This window comes from Daucus carota, chromosome 7 (genome assembly GCF_001625215.2).
Source record: "Daucus carota subsp. sativus chromosome 7, DH1 v3.0, whole genome shotgun sequence".
Taxonomy (NCBI): Eukaryota; Viridiplantae; Streptophyta; class Magnoliopsida; order Apiales; family Apiaceae; genus Daucus; species Daucus carota.
The window spans coordinates 22,665,278-22,689,742 of NC_030387.2; the positions used below are offsets into that span (position 1 = coordinate 22,665,278).

Sequence of the window (24,465 nt, forward strand, 5' to 3'; positions counted from 1 at the left end):
ATCAATCTCGATTTTAATGAGTAAGTTAGAGCGACTGGTCTTTTAGCAATAGTCATAGACTGAAAGCCCATTTTATTCACAAGGAAATCCATCCCACTCATGATATTTTCCTCTTATAAACTCATACAGATTGGATTCTATCTAAAAGCTGACATAATCTCATGCTCAGTCCAACCCCACCTCTTGTGAACTTCGATTTTGTATGCCCATGTCAGGTTACTCATAGCGACAAAATGAGCTCTGGACGGATCGAACTTCATTTCCAGAAGTGCATAACAGAATAACATTAATAACTCGCTAATAGTCTATATGAACATTAAATAACTTGCTTATAAAAACACCATCTGAATCCGCCAAAACCACCCCTGCTCTTTGTAATACTCTTTCAGTTCTAAGAAAATTATCAAATAAATAGTCAAATTCCAAATTAAGATATGCTAGTGCTACTATAATAAAGTCATTTAAACGATGTACTGTATTCTTTAGACAGCATATATATCTTCCTTATTTGTAATCATATTTGGACCTAAACGCGGCTATACTTGTTTCAATTAAGTATTCTGAAATAACCATGTTAATCAGAATTTAGAAGCCCCCTAAACTTAAGTTGATCGGAAACTACAGAATCCCAGTTCCAAGAGTGCAAACTCTAATAATAGCTTAAAAGGAAGGCCAAAAATCTTTCAAGTAACACCAGAATTATATTGGTTTTTAAGTAAACCAAAATTATAGATTTCTCCCAAATGTGAGTCATTTAATCACACTGAGTTAATTTTTCAAACAGCTCTCAGATCAAACACTTTACGTGCAAAGAAAGAGCTCAACCAGGAACCAAAGAAAGAGCACAATTTTGATAAGCAACTAAATTACTGAAATTTAAGATAGATAAACAATGGATAACAAACCCATATCCATATATTTTCAGAAGAGAAACAACTTCAAATATAATTGATTATATATGTATGAAGAACAAACCTTCACCGGAGATGAAGTTCTTGAGAGATGGAATGATAAGTAGAATAAATGTCCAGCTACGGAGTTGGCTGAGATGGAGAGGAAGACAGAGGGCGGTGGTTCAGAGACGGAGAGGTCGGAGAGGAAGACAGAGAGCAGTGGTTCAGAGACGGAGAGGTCGGTTGTGCGACAGAGCGACAGAGAGCAGTGGTTCAGAGACGGAGAGGTCGGTTGTGCAGAGAGGGAGAGGAGGTGTATGTGTTGTGTACTATTTGCTTTACCAGGAGATAGAAGTGTAGGAGGAGTTTATTACTAATAGGCTAGAAACGAACTAATGGACCAAAAAAAAACGACCAAACCAAAAAACGTGAAGAAAAAGTAGGAATACAAAATATACCCATCGTGACTTTTTATAGTATAGTATAGATAATATAACATCTATATAATAAAAGAGAAAAATCCAAATATAATTTAACTTGGATGAGGTGTTTACTAGTGAAAGAAAAATTTAGCACAACAAATTTCGAATTCTGAATTCTGAATGAATAAAAATTTAGCGCACTGAATTTCTAAGTTTGAGTAAATATTATTAAAAAAATAAAGTTTGAGTAAATAGTTCAATAAAATTAAAAAAATTTAATCCAAAATTCGGTTAAAAAAGTTCAAAGATTTGAACTCAAAGACTCAAAAATTCAGAGAAATGGAATCCATGAGACAAACTGTTTAACTGGTCCTCAATCCGTACGTAGAGCCCAGAGATGACTTGATGAATAATCCAGTCACAGGGGCACAACAGTAAATAATCAAACAAGAGGAAGCAAATAAGGAATCGATAGTAGTAGGGTTTGGCGCTGCTTCTTCTTCCCCAATACTACTACCACCACAACCTAATCAATTTTCTCAATCAGCCATCGATTCTAACTCTAGATTAATCTTTTTAATCCTAATTATTAATTAATCACCCCTACACAAACACTAATCAGCTTAGTTATAATTAAATCTCGTAATAAACACACACTTAGATGCTTTGAATCTTCTAATCTGGCCATGGCACTTCCTCTCGGGAAGATCACACTCATCGTTGGTGCAGGTATTTTCGCACTTGCCCTTTTGTTTATTTGCTTTCTTGTTGTGTAAAAATTTAATCTTGGTGCAAATTGATGTTTACTGTTGTATGTGTGGGGAAACCCTAGAATTAGAATTTATTGTTAGGTTTGGAAATTTTGGGGGTGGGATTAAGTTGTGATTTTTTCTTTTACTGTGTTGGTGTTTGGGTGGTTTCGAGAACGAAGTTAGTCGGAAAATACAGGATAATGCGGTTAAGGGGTTTGGTGTTTAGAATTACTGACAATAGTCATGCTGAATGCGAAGCTGAATTATATGTTTAGAGTCCGATGTGTTTCTACTTATCTATCATCGAAAAGCAATAAATTGTGTTCTTCATTTTTGTAAGTGCGTATGGAAGTTGTTTCCAGTTTACTGCATTTTAGTTGGATTCTATTTTATGATGATAATTTTAGTGGACTTGAATAAACAGGAGCCTTAATGAAAAGTGAGTTAGGTACTTTAAGAGGATTGGATTGTCAGTACATAACGGGATTTAAGATTGTAATAATAATGAGTAAAGAGCTTAAGAGGAACTTCTTTTAAGGAATCCATATGAAAGATGCGTTGACCCATTTGACATTTGTTGTAAGCCGTAATAGATCAAATGAAGTTTGCAGTGTAGACACTAGGTAAAAAGGGTGTCAGGGTCCTAATTGATTGCCATTTTTTCTTCCTCCAGGGGTAATTGGGATCTATGTATATTAGGATGGTAACAATACACTGACAAAAAAAAATGGAGGTCAGAGGATATGAAAATTCTGGTTTCTGTACTGTGCTGTTTTATTTTAGTAGTGGAGTTTTTGGAAGGATGATTGGAGAGGGAGTGTTTTGTTTGTCAAGCAAACTTAAAGAGGCGATGTTGTTATTCATAGATTGAAAACAATGCATGCAAAATCTAAGGAAACACTTTTGTCATTTACCCCATTTACGTTATGTTTGCTATTCTGGCAGTATTGATTGTATCTTAACAATGAAGATGATTATGCTCCAAGCAATTGCTCTGTGGGCGGTTCCTATGAAATTTAATGTTACAACACATCCCACGGTTTACTTTTGTTACATATTATTGTCACACTGTCTGTTATTGTGAATACTGGATAGTAATACTGTATTCTGTTTATTGGTTATGAATATACAAAGGCCATGTTTGGCACAGAGGTCCTGAAGCTTGGAAACAGACCCTTTAAAAAGTACTGTAATGCTTACGTTAGTACCTTCCTGACTTCCTCAGATCATTAGGAGCCTTGCACACTGGTTTATTAATATGCTCAGCATAGATTCAGAAAACGGATTTAATAGAAGTATATTTGCTATGTAAACGATAGTGCAACATAACTTGTTTACAACGAGACCAGTAATATTACTGTCTAGAATGTTAACTAAGTTCTTATTTTTAGGTCTTATTGGGTCGGTTCTTGCAAAAGAAGGACAGGGGTCAGGTGTCTCAGACTTTTTCTCAGGTGCTCTAAAGGTAAATTTTGTACAAGTAATTAGGAAAACTATATATGCATGGAATTTTAAAATCGAGTGGTGCAACTCATGTTGTGCGGTTTAATCACTTATTTTATTTCAAGAGTATTAATGTTCCAGAAACTTTCCTTTTTTCTATTTATGATGTTATCTGTCTAATTATATCTATCTCATGGCCCAATGATCTTTTATCTGCTGTTTTTGCAGCTTGTTTTCAAGCAGCTAAAAAGTGACGATGTCAAAACATCAAGGGTCAAAGCACCTAATGACTCTTTGTTGCAACAGGTTTATAACCCTAAAAATTCATTTATATAAAGAATTATGCCTGTGGTTCCATGATATTGAAATCGCTTCTAACCTGCTTACTAAAAGCACAACATATGGATATGCTTCGACTATTTTTTTCTTGACCTCACATAGCCGACCCTGTCTCCCTTACCTCCCTCTTCAATTTTTGTTTATAGATGGCTGTTGTTCATGCCTCATGTGACTCACATACGTGTGTGTACACACATCAGCCTATTCTTAGGAATATCATATTTATGAAAAACTATTGAACCTTTGCTCAATGCAGTAAATAAATGTTTATTTTGGTCTAGTAACTTAGGAATGGGTGACAATATCATCTTAAACATGCTAAGTTATTTGAAGAATTTTAAGTTGTAGTGAACATAAGCTGTAATACTGTTTCCTTTCTGATGGTCTTGTATCATTTTCAATGTTACAGGTTAACAGCCTGCGGCAGGAGCTGCAACTCTTGTCATCTAATAGACCTATCACTATTGTAACTTCTACTGGTTCAGGTTTTCTTCAAAACAAATTAGGAATACGAAAGTATGAGAGTTAATTTTGTTATATATAACATCGTGAATTTTAGAGTCCCAGACATTTAAAGGCAGACCCCTCTACCCGCACTTCTTTATGAATCATTTGATGATATTATGTACATTGGCCGCTAATAATGTTTGAGTTATCATTGTGGGGAATATTTTGCACATATTTATTTACAAATCCTATTATAAAATGTTTCTACCCTGCACAGATGGTACAAAATATGGCGCCATAGTTGTTGTGCTCGTGGTTGGATATGGATATGTTTGGTGGAAGGTAAAATCTTGATCTTACCCCGTTTTTGGCAACTGGCATTAGCTGCTTTCTTCACGAATGACCTTGGTTCTTTTCTTTAACTTCAATTTCACTCCTAGAAGCACATTTATTTGCATGCTGGGCGTCAATATGTACTTAAATCTACTGCTATGAATCATGATTACACAAATTTAGGATAACTCGTTTAGTTGTGAACTTGAGAAGATTGTGTTGTTTGCTATTAATCATTACATTACATGGTACATTGAAAAAATGGTTAACCCTCTTCCCCTTTGCCTGATTCTCTTTATTATTTTTCTTTCTCGGTAAACACACTTGGTCAGTCTTTCCTCTTTGTTTTGCTGTATTTTCCATGCTACAGGTGGAGCTTACTGCATCTTTATTATTCAATACGATATTGTTGTAGTTTCTAGATAAAATAATTTGTTCAAGCCGAATTGCTACTGAACTCTTTTTTCTTGGCTGTCAGGGTTGGAAACTTCCTAATCTTATGTTTGCAACGAGACGCAGTTTATCCGAGGCAACTACTAAGATAGCTAAAGAGCTTGAGAATGTTTACTCCTCTATTGCGGTACTTTTTTTTAAGTTTCAATTATATACTTTTTATCTTAGAATTTTGAAGTATAAGCATACAGTTGGCACTAATCTTTTAATGATTAATGTTTGTAAAGTTGAGGGTTACGAATGAGATCATATTAACTTCAGATTTTGATTGGGTCTTTCATGTGCTTTTCAGTCCACCAAAAGGCATTTATCTTCAAAAATTGATCGCGTTGATGCTGGTTTAGATGAGACTGCAAAACTTACTGATGCTACAAGGGGGGAGGTAGGAGATTCAAGAGTTTCCACCCTTATTTTGTTTACATGTTTTAGTGTTTTATCTTTTTACCTGAATCTCTAAATCTTATAGGTATCTGAACTAAGAGATGATCTTAAAGTAGTTGGTGGAGATGTTCGATCAGTGCGCCATGCAGTTCAAACACTGGTGATATATCTACACAGCGAGACCTGTGTTCTTATCATTTTCTTAGCTAGTCATATTATCTAAATTGTTACTGCCTTACTGGTCTAGAAGTGAATATTGATTCAACATTTATTATGTTTCAGGAAACTAAACTTAGTAGAATTGAAGGGAAGCAGGTAATAAATCTCCCTAGCTAATCATCAACGTTGGAACACAGATGTTTTTGTTTCTGTGTAGTAATTTTTTATGGTTTCACACAGAATTATACAGTAGAAAACGTAGTCAAGCTTGTGGATTTTGCCTGGACTCTTGAAAATGGCAGAAATAAAGAACAGACTCAGGTAAGTTCTCCTTAAAGCCATATGGGTTTACTGTAGCATGAATGGATGAAGTTAAATACCTAACTTAGTGGCATTTCTGCTCAATGTTTGGTATAAACTGTATTTAATTTTTTGAGGAAAAAAATAATAATTGCAGGCAATCCAGTCTACTCCATCTAGGCCAGCCATTGAATTACCAGAAATGACTGCTCCATCCATGGTAATTAATTTTGGACCCTTAAATTGGACTGTGCTTCAAAAATGGAATATATTGTTTATATGTAATATACATGATAATAGTAATAGATGCATTAGTTCTAGTTTGTTCTATCTAGATTTTGATTGAATTATAATCTTGTTACTTGATTTGTTTGGCTCAAGAAAAATATGTTTGATCTTAGGAAGCACATGAGAACTGTAAGAAAAAGGTTTAGACTTTTATTATTGAAAAATAAAGCTTTTTGGAATTCATTTAACGCATATGCTGTGGTTATTCTTTTGCTCGTTGATATTGCAACACTGGAATATTTTAGATGATTATAATTGCTATTTTCCTACTTTGATAAACTTGGCAAGTGGTTCTGAATTATGTGTGCTTATTATTATTATTTTTTGGTTAAGTAAGCGAGCTTATTCTTAACTTTTAACAAATGGCTGAGACTGCAGTTTTGCAGTTCTGATGAATAGCCAGACCTAGCTATTTAATTTGTTAGAATACTGTTCTATTTTGCTTTGCAGAGTGGATCTTCAACCCCCAATCTTGCCCTGGAGTTACCCTCTCCTTCAGCTTCTGCTGAGTCTCAAAAGGTTACCATTATGCTTGCCTGTAGTTTGATATTCAAACTCTGCATTTTGTTAGTTGTGGATAACTAAATGGTCCCTTGTTTTGTTTCAGTCCAAGCGACCATTGCAAACCGCTGTTTCAGGCTCTGGCTTAAAGGTTTCCTCCGGCTTTTAGTCTTTATTACCTCATTTTTACTTGTATGTATATGAGTTTAACATTTCACCCAATACATCTTTCAGGATCTACATGGATCTCCCTCAGGGAGTCCTGCAGTTACAAACGGCGTTGATGTAACAGAAGAAGCAAATCAGATTAATTCAAGTTCCGGTGTTTTTGGGAGGTTGCATTCGGGTTTCACTAGTGCATTCATTTCGAGAACCCGCAGCGCAATGCCATCACTCAAGTGACATTACTAGACCTTTCATTATATATCAATAAACTATAGTGTAAAACTTGCAAAGAAAACCTGGCCCCATTATGAAGCTGAGACTGGGTGCTGAATTTTTGTAGAGCTGCATGCTGGATATGTATAAATATATTTATCTAGGGCTGAGAAGCTTTTCAAACAGTCGGAAGTAATTGTCCATATGTATACACTGAAGGGAAGGGCTGAGTAGAGGGTTCTTTAGGGAGACCCGCTTTTGTCAATTTAGTAGGCTTTTATCGTTACTCATTAGTTAATCAATTCTCAGGGCGCTCTCTGTTCTGTTAAGTATGGTTTTTTTTTCCCCAATGTACCTTCGCATCATTCACATTTTGGCAGATGTTGAGATGCAAATAAAATTGACGATCTCTGTTTTAATGGAGGAATATATATTACACATATACGGTAGGAAGTTGATAAATGAATAGTATTGTTCTGCTGTCAAAAAGAAAAAAAAATTGTATATGAAGCTATTTTGAAGTTCTGTTTTCAGTTTGACTAATGATTTAATGGTGGAATTTCTGAGCTCCTTGTTGCAATTTACTGGCCGGTGAGCAAATGCACTTGTAATGTTTTGGGATTTTGTTTGAGGAAACTTATTATGGTCGCAAAATCAAAAAAAGTATATACAATCGAATTATCGCAGAACGAAATTATATATGATGAACAACCGTGAACGGTATATTTTTGGTCAAAATTATAACTTTATATAATAGCACCGGTTATAATAAAAATCTTCGATGTCATAAGTAGCTCTTTCAATTCACCGATTTTTAGTCAAAATTAGAAATTTATGTAATACTATTGCTTATAATAAAAATCTCCGACGCCATAAGCAGCGCGGACGCGTCGCAACATTGTGTCTTTTGAAAATTTTGAAATTTCTTCTTAACAGTAAACTGACAAACACATACAAAAATGGCTTCAACGGTAACAAAACCCAGTAACGGACCGCTAGGTAATAACAACTCCAAGGGCACCTCCGCCGAGAAGAGTAGTAAAGGAAGTGAGATTCAGAGTAAGGGAGCAACCAACCTAGGGAATGGAAGCTTTTCATCTGGTTTTAAGGAAGCACAGCTTGGAAATAACTCGGAACAGGAAATTAAAAAGCAACAGCAGCTGGAAACAATCAATAAATTCTGGTTCTTGCTTGATCATGAATTAGTGGCAGCAGTTAACAAAGGGAATCATGCTCTGCTACCCATGGCAGAGGCAAAGGTGGACTTTCTCTTGGGAGTGGTTTCAAGAGAGTTGTTAGAAGAAGGAGTCAAGGGAGATGAGGAGGCGTTGTGGAGTATACATGAATTCCTCTACAATAATGGGTGGTGGGAGAAGGCCGCAACCTAGAAATTGAAAGGAATGACAAGGAAGGAGATTCTGCTTCTATGGACCCTCTCCTTCTTTTCTTATCAGCTTATGAGCATCTAATTCACCCAAATACAAGGATAGAGGCATTACAAGGGCAGAGAGAGGCAGTGCGAATGGCTCTAAATCAAATTCATTATGGATCGATAGAATTAGCAAGGCAGGAGCAAAAGGGGATTTCAATGACGAAAGGCGAGAGAGAAGATAACAAAGGAGCAAATGTTTCAGAGCTTCAAGCACAAGCAGGAGTTATGGCGAAAAGGGGGAAACATGGATCTAGGGTCCGCCCGGTCAACCTTCAGCAATCTCAGCCACATTCTCAAGACTCAGCCCTCTACATCAATGGTTTCCGGCAACTATCTCAAGGTCAGTATTCTGAAGCTAATAATGACACTACTCTTTTAAACTTTATAAGGGCGAATGCGGATTTGGTACATCCAAATACAATCGCTAAAGCTAGCAATGGAGACCAAGAAGGAGTCCGTATGGCCCTCCATCAAATTCATTTTGGCTCTCTCAGCGCTAGGCCAATACAAAAGAAACCAAAGTTTATTTCGCCCAATAAAAAGGATTACATGGTGGAAGAACAAAAGATCATCACTTATGATTTTCTCAAAGTTCATGCTTCTATGGTGGAGCCTGGTGTACTTAAAGACGCATTAGGTGGTAATGACAAGGCCCTCTCCCTAGCTCTAGGACAGATCCACCATCACTCGCTGACGGGTGATCACGCTTCAACGAAACCCCTTCCTCAGTCTCCCTCACAAACTTTCAGAGAGGCTCTGCTTAGGAATTCAGCAAGGCCGTCCCCTACTGTTAAACGATCCCCTCCCCCAAATTCCCAATCTTCCCGAAAGAAGGGTGATATGGCGCCTAAATCATCCATTTTCTTTACAGAATTGGATGATAGCCTCCATATGAAAGATCTATGGTCTCTCTTTAAAAAGGAAGGGAAAATTAGGGATATTATTCTGCCTCGGAAAAGAGACAAATTTGGCAATAGATTTGGGTTCTTGTTGGCGTCCGATGAGAAACAGGCTGACAACATCATTTCCGCTCTTAATGGCAAGCTTATTGGCTCAAGGAAATTATATCTGGCTAAAGCTAAGGGTGCTCAAAAGCCTCCCTCTCAGCCCCCTAAATCTGCTAGTTCTACGCGGGCTCCAAAGGTACATATTACCCCACCAGAGTCCCCTAAATCTGTAAGTCACTCATTGCCTCGGGATCTCCCTTCCCCCCTGCCTCAGTAGAGCTCTTGCCGGACGAAGATTTTATTCATATCATGGAAAATAGCTTATTTCTGAGGACAGTCAAACATGAAACAACAGACACTGTGGGTATGATTGCGGAGGGACTAGGTGCGGTCAATGCTCTAATCAGAGGTTTATCTGGGGATAGGTTCATTGCTTATTTCCCGCACTACATGGATCTGCAAGATACTGATCGAGAGTTCCTAAAGATTGGGTTTGCTGAGGTTCGTGACCTGCATTTGGATGATCTCCTCCCATCACGGAAAACATGGGTCGAAGTTAGAGGTTTGCCTATTGTTGGTTGGAAGGAAGATAATTTCAAGAATATTCTTAGTAGCTTTGGAACCATTCTTCAGTTCGGTAAAACTCGTGATGAGGAGGATTTCTACCAAACCCCAAAATTCCTGTTAGAAACACAGAGCGTTTCTGAGATCGATGAAATCAAATACATTAATCTCATGGGAAAAATCTGGAAGGTACGTTTTCTGGAAACAACCGGGGCCTTGTCTCAACTAAATGATGCTATTCCAAATGATTTTTTTAGTTATTCCCGGGATTCTCCTGCTAATGACTTCATTCAGTCAAGGAGGTCTTGCGAATCCACTAAGAAATCTGAGGGGGAATGTATGTCAATCTCAAGTAACCCAGCAGGATCAACTGCCCTTCCCGAGCATAATCATTTCAATGATCATGAACTAGTTGATGATGAAGAGGAAGTTCAGGAAATACTTGCTGAAGATGAGGAAGAGATCTTAGATGAAGAGGTAATCTTGGAGGAAAATAGAACTGGGAATGTAGTTCTAATTGATTCAGAGATTGAGACCCACACCTTGACGGATGAGGGGTGTGAAAACTTAGCAAGGGAAGTTTCCAACTCTGACATAAACCCCCTAACACCCTTTTCAGAAGAGTCTCCTATCACATTGGTCACAACAAATTGGCTTCCCCGTGATAGAGATACCTCACCCTCAGACCCATTAAATGCTTCGGATTCCAATGGATCAGTTGTGGATGAGGAATCCTTGGATGAATTTATTTCAAATCAGGATAGGAGTATGGACATCTTGCAAGATCTGGATAAACTGAAAGTGAAAGGGAGGAGAGGACGCCCTCGTAAACTCAACTCAACCAAGATTAACAAATCTTTCAAACTTCTGAAACGTAGAAGGAAAAAAGGGGAAGGTCTTCAACAGATTTCACATTTCTTTCTTAACAACTCAACTGATGAGGCAGAATCCATTTTGGAAACTGGACTACTGATGGGATTACTCCCTAATAATTCGAGGCAAGAATCACTGGAACTCATCCGGCAGAATCTGGCTGCTTAATCTCTCTCGTTTCTCTCTACTTCATTGTTTAAGTTTTTATGAATACACACTCTTTCTTAAGCTGGAATGTCAGGGGTGCTTGCAGCTCTGATAGTCGTCAATTTGTCAGATTACTAAACGAATCTTCAAAGGCAGTCATTTGTTGTCTGCAGGAAACAAAATGTACTCTGTGGGACTCAAATACAGTGAAAAGATTAGGTATGGGCCACGATCCAGGATGGGCTGAATTTCCGGCTCGAGGCCTTTCGGGGGGCCTTCTTACAGTGTGGAACACAGCAGAGGTAAACGTTAGCTCGTCTGAAGTTTCCCGTCATTGGTTATTAATTAGAGGCACCATGATTTCTAATTCCACCCGCTTTGCGTGTTTTAATATCTACGCACCTCAAGGTGCTCGAGATAAACTGCAACTTTGGGCTGATCTTAGTACTGCATTAGGACTACTAGATGAATCCTACGTCTGTTTACTTGGAGACTTCAATGTGGTTCGTTCTGCAGATGAAAGGTTTGGTTGTAATCATTCACATGCGCTCTCGGATGCTTTTAACTCTTTCCTAAATTCCTGTGGGTTAGCTGATATCCCAATACTCAATTCCACGTTCACTTGGTTTGGTCCCTTTCCTAAGAAAGGTCGTCTTGACAGGGCATTAGTATCTCCTGCGTGGTTTATGTCTGGAGACTGGGGCATTCAGGCTCTTTGTCGGAAATTATCTGATCACAAGCCGCTCTTACTCAAAACTTCTACTCAGGATTGGGGTCCGCGCCCTTTCAAGTTCTTCAATTGCTGGCTGGAAGATGACACACTCGCTCATACTTTACGAAATTCATGGAAGAGCTCGCAGTCCTCCAATATTCATCATAAATTCAGGTCGTTAAGAGAGGCTGCTAAGATGTGGAATTCAACCAAGATGGGTAATATAGATATCAAAATAAAGGAAGCAGAGACAGCTCGGGATAGGGAAGACAATGGACTTTCAGACCCGAAATCATCAACAAAATGCCAGTTCGATCTTGATAAGTTATACAGGATAAGGTCTCGTATGTTATGTCAACGGTCCAAAACGAGCTGGCAGCATTATGGGGAAAAGAATACTCGTTTCTTCCATCGGGCTATAGCTAAACGCAGGGCTCACAACACTATTCGAAAAATCGAGTATGAGCAAGTAACTCTTACCAGGGCGGTTGAAATCAAGCAAGCTTTCTACTCTCACTTCTCCAATTTGTTAGCAAAGGAGCCTCCAAGGATGGTCTTCAATCTGGGCTCGTGCTCTTTGTCTACTCTGTCCCCGAGCCAGTGCAGCTTTGTAGATGCCAAATTCACTTTAACCGAAATAGAATTTGCTCTGTCTTCTACGGAAAAGACCAAGGCTCCGGGGCCTGATGGAATAAATGCTGGCGTTCTATCTCTTCTCTGGCCTGAGATAAAGCATGAGGTCCTGCTGTTTTTTCAAAATTTTCATTCTACTGGTTCACTTCCTCAGGGATGCAACTACTCTTTCATAGCTCTAATTCCTAAAGTACTACAGCCGATAAAATGTTCGGAATATCGACCAATCAGTCTTATGAATGCTTTAGTGAAACTCCTTACGAAGGTCTTGTCGATCAGGCTTAGTAAATTTATGAACCTTCTGGTTGGCCCGCAACAATCAGGTTTCATTCGGGGACGACAAATTTCGGATAGTATACTTCTCACCAATGAAATTGTATTCATGCTACAAAAGAAGATTGCATCCGGAATGATTTTCAAAATTGATTTCGAGAAAGCGTTTGATTGTGTTAATTGGGATTTTGTTTATGAGGTTTTAGCCAAGATGAATTTTAGCTCTTTATGGATCAACTGGATTCAACAAATTTTTGATACCTCTCGAATTTCGATCCTCGTAAATGGATCACCTACAGCTGAGTTTAGTCCTAAATGTGGGCTCCGCCAAGGGGATCCCTTATCCCCTCTAATCTTCAATCTGGTGGGGGAAGTACTATCTCAATTGATTTGCAGAGGCGAGGCTCAAAAAATTTTCAAAGGAATATCTCTTCCGGGCTGTTCTGAATCCTTAACTCATCTGCAATTTGCGGATGCTGTCATTCTGTTTCTTGAAGGAGATGAAGGCTCAGTGTTTGGGATCAAGAGGATACTACAATGTTTTCAACTATTGTCGGGGTTAAAAATAAACTTCTCAAAAAGTCAGCTCTTCGGTTTTCATACGACGACTTCACGTTTAACAAATTCGGCTGGAGTTCTGGGGTGTCAAGTTGGGTCCCTACCTTTCAAATATCTGGGAGCAATGATTGGTTCGTCTCCACATTCTATCTCCTTCTGGACCCCTCTGATTGACAAACTTCGAAGGAAGTTGCAGTCCTTTGATGCTTCGAAAATTTCCATTGCCGGGAGAGTGGTGCTACTCAAAGCAGTAATTGATAGCGTCCCCCTTTTCTGGTTCAGCTTGTATAAAATGCCTTCTCAAATTGTCAACATTATCGAACAAATGCGTCGAAATTTCTTCTGGGGTCAATTTAAGGACTCAGAAAAAAAGATGCACCTATTAAATTGGGAGAGTATTTGTCAATTAAAGAGTGCTGGAGGCCAAGGTCTAGTTCCTATATCTTTAAAAAACAATCTCCTGTTGGCAAAATGGGTTTGGCGAGCCTACAAGGAACGTGGTTGTTTTTGGAACAACTTCTTCGTCCAGCGTTATGGTAAGGAGTGGAACTATGACCTCTCCAAGGTTGAAATGTCTAAGACCTCTCCAGTCATAAAAAGTATGCTCTCGGTTTTTAACACTTCGAGAGTTGGACCACTAGTACAAAGGAGGAATTTTAAATGGAGAGTTAGATCCGGCAGGAGAGTACTTTTCTGGGAAGACAGCTGGCTTCGAGATGAACCACTCTCAGTCCTTTTTCCCTGCCTATATAAAAAATCAGCAATGCGTTTAACAATTGTTCGCTCAGTAGTTGGTATCTGGCTACAAGGAGAAACCGGGGTGGAACTTTGGGCAGAACAACTCTCTAGCAGTGATCTGGAATCTATTTCTTATATCACTTTTCACCTGCAGGCAATCTTGTTAGATGACATGGAAGATGTTCTCAAGTGGATACCCAACCAGGGCTCGTATTCCTCTAGAGAGGGTTTCTTTCAACTGGGGATTAATCGCTCGTCCACCACTTCATCCAAGCATTGGAACTGCATTTGGGCTATAAAAGTACCCCCAAGAATTACCGCTTTCCTATGGAAACTTGCTTGGGCCATTCTCCCAACCAAGTCTTTTCTCAGTGTCCGGCTAAAGAATTTGTCTGCACTTTGTCCTTGGTGTGACTCTGAAGTAGAATCTGTAAACCATGTGTTTTGGGAATGCACTCCAGCCATATGGGCTTGGGATTATGTTGGACAGTGGTGGAGCCTCAAGCCACAACTAGCCAGAGTGCCCAAATTTTCTCTACACTCATTATTTAGCCTAATTCACAAGAAACATGTCTCTCCTATTTGGCGAATGGTGATTGCAGCTACTTTGTGGACAATTTGGCTGACGCGAAATGAGCTTATTTTCCAATCTAAGAGAACTTCGAGAGTAGCCATGAAAGTGATTATTTTCATTCGTTCGTCTAAATGGGGACTTGCTTCGAATCTAATGAACTTTGGGGATGATCCTCTATGGAAGGTGAACCCAATTGGTGCAATTAATATACATCACCACACGATTTCAATGTCGTTCTGGGATTTCAAATTCCAAAATTATGATTACATCTGCATGGTTGATGGTGCAAAAAATGTTAATGCTTGGGGAAAGTTATGTTGTGCGGTGGGAGGTTGTATCAAAAATAGCAGCAAACAAACTCTTTACTGCTTCTCTGGCCAAGTTCCAGCCTTCTCTGTGCTGGAGGCAGAAGTTATGGCCATTCTACATGTCCTTAACTACATTCATTCCAGTAAATTAGTTAACAAAAGGGTGGTTGTATGCTCTGACTCTACTGGAGCTATAAATGCTATATACAGAGGATTATCCGATTCATTCCCACTACTACAACCGGACTTTGACATTCTCCAACTGCTGGCAGGACTAGTTAGCATCCAATTTGTCCCCAGTACTTTTAATCATTCTGCAGACCAGTTGGCCAAAGATGGGCTAAACAGGCCTAATTTTCATTGCTATTGGGCCTCAAGTCACATTAACACTTGACCCCTGGTTTTGCCATCTCACTTTCCCGGGCATTTCTTTTGTTGTTCTGCTAGTTAACCTATTTCAAATGCATGGAACAGCTCTATTAGTATTGACATTTTCAATGCTACTGTTCATGCCAGCTTTTTTAGAGGGGGTCTCTGATTTTAGGGAACCAATGAAAGATTTCCTCTAAAATTGGCGGCTAATCTCAGATTTGCTGGCTTTTCCAACGTTAACTTCTGCAGTCCAGCCAGTGCAGTGTCCATCGGTCTCTTCTCCTTGTCCAGGGGTTGTAGCAATTACCTGTATATTTGCTTTCCTTTTCTCTGGCCCAAGTTGATTATATATTCATCTCTCCTTCTAATCTTCTCTCACTCACCTCTCTCTTTCTCTTTTTTCACTCTCCTTCTTTTTGTTTTCAATGGATATCACTTGGGAGCTTCCTGACGAGGGTTACATTAAAATTAATGTCCATTGTGAAGTTCTTCCTGAGCCTCTCGCTAATGGAAACTCAATAGGGGTGGGTGTGATTGCCCGTGATGATGCTGGTGCAAATGTGTGGACTGCCTCAGGTCCAATGAATGGGCTGAATGAAGAGCAGGCGCTCATGGCTGGCATTCAAGCGGCGTGTGTGGAATCTGTGCACAAAAAATGGGAAAAGACGCTTATAGAAACGTCCAACCATAACACTTTTGAAACTATCTCAACTCAAGAGCATGTTTTCTTGCGTGATGACCAACTGGAACCTTTCAGGCTATTCAACACAGTGCATGCCAACCACTTCAAGGTAAACACCACAAATAGGAAGATCATATGGATTCCCACTGAAATGAACTTAACTGCTCGGTATCTAGCAGACTATGGGTTACAGCATCTCTCTGTTTTCGCTGAAACCCCGGGCTGGTTTGGTGACCTGAAATATCATGTGGATCGCGATATGGGGATGGTGCTGCAGGCTCCGATCGATGAAGTGGCTCCTAACTTTGGCCTGGGAGAAGTTGAGGATGGTCCTCCCCCTGCCCCAACACTCAAACGAAAGCGCGATGTCTCTCATGCTACACTTGCTGGGTTAAGGGCTAGAAAACTGCGTAGGAGCGCGAGCATCTGACCACTTCTAGCCTTTCATATCTTTTGTCGCTTTTATTAGCTTTTCGCTTTATTAACTGTTCAGTTCAATGTTAGGTCTCGGACCCTCTTGCTCAGATTATGGAAGTCATGTTGGCTATGTAGGTTCTTTAGGTTCTTTAGTTGTTTTGCTGCAAGGTTAGGTGGCAGATGCATGTGTGCATCTTTTTGGTGGCTTAGTACACTAGCTGTAAGACTTTCCGAGATATTAATATTAATGCTGCTTATCAAAAAAAAAATTCACCAATTTTTGGTTAAAATTGTAAGTTTGTATGGCGCCATGGCGGAGAATGGAGATGATTGTGAACAATAGATTTGTTTCAGGTGGATGATTTTCCCGGTGGTGATATGAGGTCATCGTGTCAGCTTAGACTCGTAGAGTTTAGAACGAGGGAATTCGCTAATTGTACATTAATTCTTTTCAATATCAATTATGAATGACCTGATTGGAGCATATTTTTTACTTGCAAAAGCAATCAAGTGTCATTTTATTTTAAACTGCCCCGTAATTTCGAGCTCATAAGTCATAAATCAAAGGAAGCAGGGCCGTGCCTGAGGGTGTGCGAGGTGTTCGACGGAACAGGGCCCATGATTTTGAGGGGCACATGTATTGTATATGTATATGCATGTATTATTTTAAAAAATATTATCTTAGCAAAATTAAAAAATGTTATATTAGTCTTAATGAAAAAGTAATTTATAATTTTTTTAAAATAAAATTAATAAAAAAAATATGTAATAAGAATATTAATCTATTTGATTAGTAATTTAGACTACTAATTTTAATAATTAAATATAACGGTCAACACTAGTTTTCGTTTAGACAACTTATACATTATATTATTTTTAATAATTTAATTTTTGGATATTTAATTTATTTTAAATTAGGTTTTTATTGAATGTTTATATATTCAATGAAAAAGTTAAATTAGAATTAATTAATCAATTAGTTAAAGTTTTACATCAAAATTTAATAAATTTTACATTTAAATTAGTTTTTGTATGATTATATTTTTTATAATTATTATATCTTACTATTTTTGTACTTGTTTTTCCATTTTTTAATTTTTTTTATAATTATATCAAAATAATAAAAAAACGATTATTTATTATTATTTTACATTATTATTATTTTATTTTTTTGTGTTGGGGCACATATTTTTAATTTTGCACGGGGCACATAAAATCTCAGGCACTGCCCTGAAAGGAAGAGCCCATCAAAGTAGTAATCCCTTGGAGCATCCACAACGGGAAGCCCACTTCTCTCTTAATCTTTTCTCATTTCTGTGCCATCTAGAAAAGAACTAGTAATTTTTACGAAGAAAAGGGTTTGCTTATCCAATGCAAGAGGCCGTTTGCCACTCTTCATTCAATGGGTCCTTCTCAAGAAGAAATAGAGGCCTAAAAAATTAAAATAAGCATGCAGTCTGAACGAACTGGCCAATGACACCATAGAGGTCCTGGCCACTTTTTCAAATACAGTTTTAACGGACCAAGTCACTTACGCGAGGCCCAAAATAAAAAATGGCACCGTACTGTGGACGCTCTTAGGACCCCGCTCGGGCCACCCAGTGAGCCTAAACTACTCAGGCTTTGAAAAATCTTGGGCCATTCTAATATAACAGGCCTGACCATTAGTTAAATCCAACTGAACCGGATTATTAAAAGTAACTACGCTGGGAACATCTTCCCGCCAAAATTTCCCCCCATTTATCAATCACAATCAGATCTTGTCTTTTCTGTTCTCCACTTGCTTTTCGCCGGCAAAACAAAACAATGGAAATCGTCCGGTCACAAAGTAAACCCTCCGGTCCAGCCGCTGTCCCGACGATTCCTCTGTACCGGTCCGCTCCAGAACTTGAAGTCAGACTCGAAGATTTCGAGCTTTTCGCCATCGATCGCCTCCGAGGTTCGATTATTTTATAAATTGACTAGAATTTAAATCATTAATTGTAGGTGTGTGTGTGTGTCAGAGAGAGAGAGAGAGAGAGAGGCTTCTGGTGAAATCAGCTGGTTCGAAAAATATATATTAAATGTTATGCTAATTAGCTCCGCAAACTCTGTTGCCTGTTTTTATGATTTAGGTTTTCGCCTTGTATCTTACTGCACTTGCTTCGATTTGGTTTCGTGTAATTATGTTGCCATATTTAGTAATTTGATTAGGATGATTATTGTAGTTCTTAAAGGGATTTCTGATGGATTATCTCGAGGAAAGAAACCCGATGAAATGGAGAAATTGGTTAGTTAATTATCTCGGTTTACGAATCTTTATTTGGTTTTCTGGTGCTTTTTCAGCTTATGAATTGTGGATGTGTATAGGTAAGTGAGTTATGGAGAGCTAATATGAAGCATTCGATATCGTCTGAGGTTACCAATAAAGACATAATTTCCCATTTTGTTCTTCGCCTTGTCTATTGTCGGACGTAAGCTCTAGTTGCTTGATTTTGTTAACTTTTGTGTTCCTTTTCTTTTGAGTTATGTAATCTCTTATTATTTATTTGTTTTATTTGGTTGCACTAGTGAAGAATTGAGAAAATGGTTTCTGTCGATTGAGACTACTCTCTTTCGTTATCGTTTCCAGCGTGAAACGTCTGATGTCCAGGTAGGAGTTTTGTGTTTTATAACTTTGTTATTGATATTGTTATTTTCGACCACTTACTTTGTAATTGTCTCAATCACGATAATTTTGTGGTTGCTTGATGTGGGTTGTAGAGGGAACTTATGGCAGAGTTTGAACTTCCTTACAAAGCTGTTGGCAATGTAGAATATGAGGTATCGTGACACTGTCAGTGCCATTGCACATCATCCTCAGCTTACACCATAGATTCTGAACTTGCTCCTCAGTGTAAAAGATATATTTATAATGTATACCCTGCTTCTAATATTCAGGGTTTGAAGGATAAATTAAGTCAAGTCGCACGCTCCATTGGACAATCTTTGCCTAGTGGTTAGTGCTTATTTCTTGCTTGATTATCTGTATTGCATGCTCCGAGTTCTTTGCAGTTTTGATAATAATCTTTTAAGATTAGGATTCTAACCTTCTACCCCCCTCCCTTGCTTGCAGGTAATGCGGTTTTTTACAAGGTATGATTAGCTATCTGCTTATATAAATTGCTCCATTCCATATTTTGCGTAACATATGTGGAAGTTTTTTCAAGATGTATAACTGGTCTACCAAACTAGATGTGCCCGTTGGATAACATGCTGATTCACATCCATTATCGCTGCTTTATAAATGAAGGTACCGTTCGAAGAAGTTCCAGACCTGGTGGCTACTCGCAAAGTTTATATTCAAAAGGGACATGCCTATGTTGCTATGAATCAGGTTGAACGTGATACTTTGGTTTAATTCATGCATGTAATCCTGCAGCATCAAAATTATTTGATTTTATTGAAGCTTTTTATTCTTACTGGGACAGGTAGTATCACTTGTTGTGACGCAATTTCGTAGTCATCTATCAAAGGCACTTGTGCTTACAAACAGGTTATTTCTCTTTGTTTAGTAGTGGCCAATTTTTATATCTATGGTTTAGTTTTTTAACTACGATTTAATTATAAATATTTCGCTGAGCCTCATTGCTATTGAACCTAATCTTTGTGTCATTTTTCATTTGGTCAAGTTACTGAAATTTAACGTGGCACAAAAATGTGATCTATATAGCTTTTTTTTTTATTTTTTAGATTTGTTGTATGCCATATTGGACTTTTTTGATAGTCAATTAGGAACTAGAGATGTCTAAGCTCTCACGCTTATGGAATCATATGTGGGTAATTTCTAGGTATCATCCGTTGGTCTATGCAACCAATACCATGTTTTTATATGCAGTGTGCCACTCTTTACATGTTTGGTTTACTGTCATCCTTGTGAGCCTTTTGTAATAACTAAAAGAGGTTGCATTGGTCTTCCCTGTAGCAGATAACAAGAAACATAATGCTACATAGAAAATAAAAGTTCACCTGGCCACAGATCTTAGAAATATATAAATTCATCAGTATTTAAGTTTGAGCAACCTGAAGAAACTAAAAATGTGGTGATGTCTCTGTTAAGTAATTGATTGTGGTCGCAGGCAGACGTTAATCCCTTTCATTTCATTACTACTTCTATATTAAGTTTTAGATGTGCTATAATTTTGCGGTATGCAGCCACATCAAACTTGCAAAATTGGCAATGCTTTCCCTTATCTTCGATATCATTCATTTTGGCATTGGCAGTGTAAAATGTTTACGTGTAAAGCTTATATAAATACATTTTGAAAGACAGAATCTTTATTTTTTTTTCTTCAGAAAATGGACATCAATGATTAGAGAAAAGGAATCAGATCGTTTAACTCCTGTAAGTATCATACAAAATACTGAACCCTGTTTCTGCTGAATGAGTTAGAAAAATCTGCAGTGACTGATGTTTTGTTTAATTTACTTAGATTGTCGAAGCATTAGCTACAAGCTATCTAGGTCCTGACTATTCCCAGGTATCTTCACATCTCTGATAGATCCGGTAAGGAAACCTCAAAGGTTAAGTTGATCTGATGAATTTAACTTTTCCTGTCAGCCAAAAGAATTTACAGAAATATCACTAAAAGACATTGATCAAGTTGCTAAAAGTTCATTTCCATTGTGCATGCGTCACCTGTTCGAAAAGGTAAAAAAGTGTAATAACCAATTTGTCTTGTTATTATTACCTTTTAAAGTTCATTAATACACAGATTACGATATATATGCACTTCCATCATAAAGAAGGAATAAATTCTGACAGGATGTTACTTAAATAGCTCTATTTTTCTACATCTCTTGCAGCTAAGAGAGGATCATCACTTGAAGCATGGAGGGAGAATGCAGCTCGGACTATTTCTCAAGGTTATATACCTAGAAGTTGAATATGCATATTAGTAATTTGCTTTGTGTTTTATGTTGTAGGATATTCTTGTTATGTGATAATAATTGCAGGTATTTGACTTATAATGTATTTGTCAAGATATAATTGGTAATGTGTGCTGATCAGCTGAAACCACTCGTATCTGTGCCCATATGTGTTATTATGTGCAATAACATTATTACATGCTGCGATTAATCATTTCCATGTACTGAAACTGTTCATTACAGTTTCATTTTTTGGCATCTCTCGCGAGTAATGTCAAAGGTCTGGAAAATGGCTGAAAGGCTTTGTGTCCATAGATGATGCATTACTATGTTGGAGTGGATTAGTCTATTTGATTTATAAAAGTTATTTCCCTTGTTTGCTTGGTATTAATCTTTTACAATTATCTTTAGGGTGTTGGGTTGACGTTGGATGATGCTCTTGTATTTTGGAAATCAGAGTTCTCCAGGAAAGTAAGTATGGTACAGTATGAAGATATTGCAGTACTATATTTTATTGCAAAGTTCCGTTCGCTATATTGTCAGAACTATTGATGCATATCAGTTATGTAAACTGTATTACATAAGTTAGAAGATCTACAGATTACAGTAAATTGTGACTTCTTTTGCTTATATGTGCAAATGTAGTTGAGTAAGACAGTGTACATTATGGTCTTCAGAAATAATTTACAATAAATGTTCTTGTATATACTTTATACTCTACTTATATTATATCTTTACTAACTTTGAATGTTTATACTCTTAAAACATCTTAATACCTCAAGCTGAAATAAGCCAACTAATAAAGTGGGTTAGAGATATATTATAACTGCCTACATTTGCTTTGTATCTGAGACTTCGATCTTGATATATGGATTCCTGTCAATTTTACATTCAAATTAGCAATCACCGAAACGTTGGCATTTCATGTACTTACCCAAACATCCATAAACATGCAGAAGGGGATATGCGTAAAAGATGTCAAACAAGGATATTAATTTTATTTGCTTCTGTGGTTGTAAATTATATATTAGACCATATTTATACTGGTACCCTACTACATTATCTTGTCCTATGTTTTTCTTGTAACAATTCTATGTGTGTTTCTTTTTGGTATAGGTTGGTACAGAAAGATTTGACAAAGAATATGCTTATGGTATACGCCACAACTATGGAAAAGAAGGAAAGAGAGTGGTAAGAAGTTAACCCTTCATTGTGCTCATGATTCTTTGCGAAGATTAATCTGGATATATGTGATAAGATTTGTATTACAATTGGTTCCCGTTAGTCTGAGCTTTTAAGTAAAAATGGGTACTTTTAGTCTGCACAAAAAGAAAGTCTCTTTGAATTGTGCCCATGATTCTTTGCAAAGATTAATATGCGATACATGTAATAAGTTTTGTATTACAATTGGTTCCCGTTAGTTTGAGCTTTTAAGTAAAAATGGCTAGTTTGAATCTGCACAAAAAAAAATCTGTTTGAATTGACAAAAAAAGAAAAGAAAAGAAAAGAAAAGAAAGAGGTTTTGCGTGTATAGTGATTCTAGTGGTTAAAATAAGTCCTCATGGAGATCTGATAATCACTTGATAGTTTTTGGCGAGAATGATGGGCACTTTGATATAAAACCCTTAATCTTTTTTAGTTGGAAATGACTATGGGTTAACTGAATCTTACTCCATTATATTCCCTCGTGGAGTTTAAATTCATACTTTTTCGCATTATGCAAAATTGATTTTAGTTGTTGATGCATGATTAGTCTGTTTTAGTATAAAGTGTTTCTTTTGGCGCTTCTCCGCAAATATGGACTGCAACCAGGAGAATGTTAGATCTTTAATAACATTAGAAGCTTCTTTTTGATCTGCCAAATTGCAGGATTATACACCATATTCGTGTCAAAAAATCATATCGTCTACTCCAGGTGTGGGGGATCACCATGGTTGTCCTTATCGCCATTTCAGGTAAATTGTCTTGAAAGTTCATTCAGTTAAAAGCTTGCATTCAAGTCGATTATATGTGTAAATATATGCTTCAGATACATGATACTTCTGTAGACCAACATACTATATGCAGTCATTTTATGACACTGATTAGTGCTTTAATAGATTTAATCTGAAATTTTAATATCAAACTCTGCAAGTCTGCAACGACAAACCTATGTATGTGTATACCTGCATATTATACAACATACGTCTTAGACATTGTAGTAAGATTTATATATGGAACAGTATCCTTTCTGAATTAAAATGCATCATAAGAAGTTATTTTTCTTGACAGTGAAGAGAATTTGAGAGCCGCACTTGGTAAAATGGGGGTAAGCAGTCGTGCACTCGAGGACGTGATAGATAAAGCACGAAACAGACATTACCAGGTTAGGAAACGTGTAACCACCTTTGTTCTTAAAACATTTCAATATTGTTTTCTTGGATCTGAGGTGTTATATAACTAATGACTGCAGTTGGCATGCACTTTGACATTTGAGGCCGTACATAACTCATCTTGTGATGCTGGAGTAAATCATCCAAACCAGTACTTCAGCGACAGTCAAAGCATATTAAAATCCAAGGGGAATTCTGTTGCATAAAAATTACGTATGGATGAAATGAAGGATACTCGGTAACTTACGCATCCGGCTCAGAGTTTTGTTTCAAGGGTATCTCCATGACTCCATGTCCTCCCCTGTTATTCAATTTACCAAGTACATGTATATTATGTATCTGTCGGAAATTACTGCCAGTCGATGAGTGCTGTAGAAGTATTGTTTGTTTAGGTGGCCATTGATGGTTCTACAAAGATTGTACTTTGCCGGAACAGCTTGATGAATTTGCTCAAGAGTATTTATACTGAAATAGAATATTTACAAATTATCAAAAGCTTGGACAGGACTGAGGAAAATTCAGTTCTACTGACCTCAATCATATTCCCGACTTGCTGTGTTTTTTTTATAAAAACAGCACAAATCATTATCGAATATAATTTTTGTTCCTATAAATGCACTTCAATCAAAATTTACACCGCAAAATTAAAATTATGCCTTCCCTAAATCTGATGTTCTTGAAAATTCCTAAAATTTGACTTCTCTGGCTAGGCATTTAAAAAAAAGAAGAAAATGCTACATAAAAGATAAGAAGAAGATGCATTACCAATTAAAAATCATGTCCAATTTACAGGAATTGCATTAAGTTTGTTGAAACAATTATGATATATCGATATACACCTGCTACGTCTGCCAATATTGCTATGATTTCTCTTGTCTGCTCTCTTC

At 37.4% G+C, this 24,465-nt stretch overlaps 2 protein-coding genes across 2 annotated transcripts; both read left to right on the plus strand.

Annotated features, from left to right (window-relative positions):
• Positions 1-1,748: 1,748 nt before the first annotated feature.
• LOC108193251 (uncharacterized) lies at positions 1,749-7,421 on the plus strand. Its single transcript, XM_017359831.2, has 14 exons — positions 1,749-2,044; positions 3,459-3,532; positions 3,739-3,816; positions 4,259-4,334; positions 4,574-4,638; positions 5,108-5,209; positions 5,375-5,464; positions 5,549-5,623; positions 5,746-5,778; positions 5,863-5,943; positions 6,080-6,142; positions 6,661-6,729; positions 6,818-6,862; positions 6,946-7,421. The coding sequence occupies exons 1-14, from the start codon at positions 2,002-2,004 to the stop codon at positions 7,111-7,113; spliced, it is 1,062 nt and encodes a 353-aa protein (XP_017215320.1). The 5' UTR covers positions 1,749-2,001; the 3' UTR covers positions 7,114-7,421.
• A 10,599-nt stretch (positions 7,422-18,020) lies between these two features.
• LOC108194162 (probable DNA primase large subunit) lies at positions 18,021-24,087 on the plus strand. The gene is made up of 18 exons (XM_017361071.2): positions 18,021-18,258; positions 18,527-18,588; positions 18,669-18,772; positions 18,870-18,951; positions 19,062-19,121; positions 19,239-19,296; positions 19,414-19,433; positions 19,591-19,674; positions 19,769-19,833; positions 20,634-20,682; positions 20,771-20,818; positions 20,899-20,988; positions 21,144-21,203; positions 21,618-21,677; positions 22,323-22,397; positions 23,076-23,161; positions 23,478-23,571; positions 23,659-24,087. The coding sequence occupies exons 1-18, from the start codon at positions 18,126-18,128 to the stop codon at positions 23,782-23,784; spliced, it is 1,356 nt and encodes a 451-aa protein (XP_017216560.1). The 5' UTR covers positions 18,021-18,125; the 3' UTR covers positions 23,785-24,087.
• The last annotated feature ends 378 nt before the right edge of the window (positions 24,088-24,465 follow it).

What these genes read in the sequence shown, in the direction of transcription:
- LOC108193251 (XM_017359831.2), top strand. Translation starts at nt 2,002, where the DNA reads ATGGCACTTCCTCTCGGGAAGATCACACTCATCGTTGGTGCAG. An exon ending in CTGATGCTACAAGGGGGGAG is followed by an intron (nt 5,465 to 5,548) that starts GTAGGAGATTCA and finishes TAAATCTTATAG; the next exon opens with GTATCTGAACTAAGAGATGA. An exon ending in AAATGACTGCTCCATCCATG is followed by an intron (nt 6,143 to 6,660) that starts GTAATTAATTTT and finishes TTTGCTTTGCAG; the next exon opens with AGTGGATCTTCAACCCCCAA.
- LOC108194162 (XM_017361071.2), top strand. Translation starts at nt 18,126, where the DNA reads ATGGAAATCGTCCGGTCACAAAGTAAACCCTCCGGTCCAGCCGCTGTC. An exon ending in CGCCTTGTCTATTGTCGGAC is followed by an intron (nt 18,773 to 18,869) that starts GTAAGCTCTAGT and finishes TGGTTGCACTAG; the next exon opens with TGAAGAATTGAGAAAATGGT. An exon ending in CCTATGTTGCTATGAATCAG is followed by an intron (nt 19,675 to 19,768) that starts GTTGAACGTGAT and finishes TTACTGGGACAG; the next exon opens with GTAGTATCACTTGTTGTGAC.